Source organism: Zea mays, chromosome 2 (genome assembly GCF_902167145.1).
Source record: "Zea mays cultivar B73 chromosome 2, Zm-B73-REFERENCE-NAM-5.0, whole genome shotgun sequence".
NCBI lineage: Eukaryota > Viridiplantae > Streptophyta > Magnoliopsida > Poales > Poaceae > Zea > Zea mays.
Window position 1 is genome coordinate 34741227 of NC_050097.1, and position 4298 is coordinate 34745524.

General features: G+C 40.6%; 1 protein-coding gene across 1 annotated transcript; it reads left to right on the plus strand.

Moving 5' to 3' along the window:
- Nucleotides 1-330: 330 nt before the first annotated feature.
- On the plus strand, nt 331-3703 carry LOC100192021 (uncharacterized). The gene is made up of 7 exons (NM_001137445.1): nt 331-648; nt 1166-1265; nt 1346-1411; nt 1575-1689; nt 2461-2543; nt 2672-2733; nt 3329-3703. The coding sequence occupies exons 1-7, from the start codon at nt 458-460 to the stop codon at nt 3435-3437; spliced, it is 726 nt and encodes a 241-aa protein (NP_001130917.1). The 5' UTR covers nt 331-457; the 3' UTR covers nt 3438-3703.
- Nucleotides 3704-4298: the final 595 nt, after the last annotated feature.

Genomic DNA, 4298 nt, shown 5'->3' on the forward strand with positions numbered 1-4298 from the left:
GCTAACAGTCAAGGTTTAAACTTTCACCTCTACCCAATTTTATCTTAGAGAAAGATTGAGGTATGATGATTTTCGAACCGTAAAACTGGTGTAACAAATAATGCACACAGTATATTTTTCGGCGGTAAAAATCCGAGAACTATAATGATACATTTTTTCGTTCTTTTTAATTTGTTGTGTTTTAATTGAAAATAAACTAACCACTGATAAATATTTGAGAACTAACATATTACGTCGTACCATGCGAACAAACAAGCTGAGAAGGTACAAAAATCCCCATTTCGATCAAAAAGAGTCCCCCCCCAGAGACACGGAACAACCCCTTTCTTTTTCTTAATTCCTCATCCACTCGCCGCACGACGAAGAGAGCGGCTCCCATTCCCCACCACCTACTCGGACCGGAGCAGCAGATTCTCGAAGCGACCGGTGAAACATTCTCGCGCCAATTGTGGGGGCCATGGGCGCCAACGGACACCCGCCGGCGAGCACCGTCGCGCAGAACGGATCCCACTCTGGCGGAGGCGGAGGAGGGGGAGGGGGAGTGAACCCTAGCAACGGCGGCACGGGGGCGGCTCTTCGGCACGACCCTGGTCTGGCGCGGGAGTGGTCGACGGAGGAGCAGACCATCCTCGACGAGCTGCTGGTCAAGTGAGTCCGCCTAATTTGTCGGTTTGAATTCTGTCTATTGGATAGAATTGGCTGCTAATTTGAGCAATTAAGCAACAATTGTGTTATGGATTAGCAATTCAGTGAGATTGTACGTGCATAGGCATAGATCGGAAGACTCGACGGCCTCCTTTTAAATTGAGTCGGAGCAAACTTATCCCTAGTCAATTTCTCACGCTAATGCTTCTCCTTGCAATGTACTCCTAGTTAATTCAACTTTGTTTTAGTTTATGCAAGTGGATAATGTTTGCAATTTGTTCACTCTTAACACTTGCTTTATTCTGCTATACTGTGGAGCATGGAAACTCTTGGTAGTTATATAGCACAAATCTTACCCACAAGACACCATTCAAAATGACTGACTGGCATCAGGTATACAGGCTTGCATTTTGATCTTGCAAGTACAATGTTTGGACAACATCCTGAAGCCCTGTTAAGAGCGAGTTCCTTCATTTTTTACCTTATGTTTCAATTAATGTTTATCGGCATTTGCTCTCAGGTATGCATCCGATTTACCCGTTGTTCGTTATGCAAAAGTTGCAATGAAGTTGCCAGAGAAAACAGTTCGGGATGTAGCCTTGCGCTGCAGATGGATGAATGTAAGTAAGATACGACATGGCCTGGCCTCTTTAGTCTTTAGGTTTCAGAAATGATTTGAGGGAATTTGTTGAGCCTGCAGAAAAAGGAGAGCGCCAAAAGAAAGAAAGAGGATCACAACTCGTCTAAGAAAAGCAAGGACAAAAAGGTTTCCAAATATTTTTCCTGATTGTACTCCATTTAAATCAATTGTTGCAGTAATTTCCACACATAACAGATATCTGGTTGCACAGTGTCACTATATGTGTGTGTGTTCCTATCACACACTCCTTAAATTAGAGATTTGCACTGACAGCTACCAATTTATGTAGGAGAAGGTTTCAGATTCTTCGTCGAAACCACCTGTGCATATGGTGGGTAGGCCTAATGTTCCTCCATACCCTCTTCCAGTTCTTCCAATGGACGATGATGAAATCTCATCCAAAGGTAAATCAGATAAATATTTACTCCATTATTGGTATGGCAGTGTAAGGATTGGTGTTTGCATGATTTAACATTCTGTTTTGTTTTGGATAGTTCTACTTCTACCACTCTAAAGTGATGTAGTGACTGCTACTTGCTACTATCATATGCTTGTTTATAGCAATAGAATCCATTGTGTATTGGTTTCCGCAGTATATCTGAGGCATCAAAACCAGAAACCAACTGACGTGGTCTTTAAAAATATAGTGACATATCATGTAGTCTGATTCTGGGCAATGCTACTGCTACAAAAGGGGAAGTGTGTTGGTAGGTGCAGTTCCCTTTCATGCGTAATTTGTGGTAGAGATTGACAATTCACTTCATGAGTCATCATTTGCTATTGTGGTCTTTTTCATACAAGTTTCTCTCACATCAGACACAAATCAATTAATTTGAACTATAATTTTGTATTGAAATCTTCAAAGGATAATTTTATATCCTTGAGGTGCTAGGAATATAGATAGGTCCAGGAATTGCAGATTGTACTCTTTTTGACATATGGACGGTGCATACTAGATGACAATCACTATTTACAGTTGCCCTGCTTCTCTGGTTTTTTTACATGATTCTTTATCTGGCAATACATTGTGGGAATCTACAGATAACTGCTTGACATATTTGACATGTTTTTTCTACTCTATGGAATTTTAAATTTGATGGAAGTTCTTGAGTCGCTTGTCTCATGGGCAATTGACTAAATACTTATTAGTTATTCATCCTTTTCATCTTCTGCAGCCATTGGAGGTCCAACGGGTGAAATACTTGAAACTAATGCCCATGTTTTGGGTCAAATTTCGTCAAACCTTAGCAACATGCAGGTATCCTTTTTATTTTCTAGGTGGTTTGTGGGTGTGAATTGCCTGTATTTTCTTGTTGAATTTCTAATCAGCAAGCTCTATGTTTTCTCTTGTTAGTTTATTTATTCGTGGCTAACTTCTTTCTGCAGATACAGGACAATATCTCTCTGCTCTGCCAAACTCGCGATAATATACTCAGGGTCTTGAAAGAGTATGTTTTGAATTGCTATTGCGTTTATATCAAAATCTTTTTGAAGTCATATATTCGTCTAATACGTTGAGGCCCATTTGTTATTAGATGCATACATTTTCCATAACATATAAGGGATATGTTTCCTTCACCGTGGCAATGGATCATATATGTATGTTGCAATTCAGCAAGATACTTCTTTTAGCAATGTTGAAGAGACTGTCAAATTGAAACCACTTTTAAGTTTCCATTTTTACTATCCATAATCTGGCCTTTGACTCTTGACAGCAGTAGGATGTTCTATGTTGCATCCAATGATTCCAATCTGCTAGTCTTTTTTCAGGAGTAATAGTTTTATCCCCCTCGAATACGCAGAAGTGCTGCTTGCTGCTACTTACTACCATCTGTACCATGAATAACTTCCAATAGGTTTTTAGCTTTGTGTCAGGAATTCTAAAATCTTACCGGAAGTTCACTGCCCTTGCCCAAAAACACAAATGCACACCCTTACCAAATACATCACCTGAACTTCTTCGCTCTACACAAAATATTTTATTCTGTCCAAATTCAATAGTTGTGATATGCAATTTTCTGATCTCGTGCACAATATTTGCAGGATAAACGATGCTCCAGATATCATGAAGCAGATGCCCCCGCTACCTGTGAAGATAAACGAGGAGCTCGTCAACTCGTTGCTCCCTAGACCAACTGTACCTATGCAGTAGTGATAGCAAAATGAGCTTTTAAGATAGGCAGCTGAAATAAAAAAAAAAAGGGGCAGCCCTGGTACTTTTTTGTTCGTTTTGTAGCTCCATCCTCTCGCCTTCTGTATTGTATGTTTCGTCTGGATGCTTATGTTTGTTCCAACCTTTTGCAAGTCAGGCGGTTGGAACGTGTACCAAGTTACCAAGGGCTGCTTCCACATAAGTATCAGGTCCTGACTCTGTTTTGTAATCTATAGCTGTTTGGTAATGCCATGGAATCGGAGTACACTTTAGGGTCTGTTTGGTTGGGCGGTGGCTGTGAAAAAAGTTGCTGCGGGCTGTGAGCTGTGGAAAAAGCTGCTGTAGGCTGTGTGCTATTAAAAAGCTAAAAATCGTTTGGTGGAAACCACTAAAAGTCGTTAAAAGTTCTTCGATATATGTTTTCACAGTTCCATCCAAAAGCCACTAAAAGCAGGTCCAGGGGTGCTTTCAGTTTTGCACTACGAGAAAGTCGGCTTTTAGAAAAAGCTGCTTCTTGGATCCAACCCTTTGGTTGGCTTTTGGCTTTTAGGGGGCAAAAGCCAAAGCCAAAAGCCAAACCAAACACACCCTTAGAGCTTGTTCGGTTAATTCTCAATCCATGTGGATTGAGTGAGATTGGATGAGTTTAAATCTCAATCAAGTCAACCGTTTTCTTAATTTTTTCTAATCTCATCCAATCCATGTGTAACGGGAATAACTGAACAAGGTCTTAGCTGGAATTGTTCTGCAGATTGCGGCTGGGCACCCGCGGATAGGGTGGTGGTGGTAGGGGTCGTAATAGATCATGGTCTAAATGTTTTTCACAATTTGATTGAGTCATAGATTAATTTTACTTTACAA

Coding starts and splice junctions, on each gene's coding strand:
- LOC100192021 (NM_001137445.1), top strand. CDS start 458: ATGGGCGCCAACGGACACCCGCCGGCGAGCACCGTCGCGCAGAACGGA. Junction 1,266..1,345: donor TGCGCTGCAGATGGATGAAT/GTAAGTAAGATA, acceptor TTGAGCCTGCAG/AAAAAGGAGAGCGCCAAAAG. Junction 2,544..2,671: donor CAAACCTTAGCAACATGCAG/GTATCCTTTTTA, acceptor TTCTTTCTGCAG/ATACAGGACAATATCTCTCT.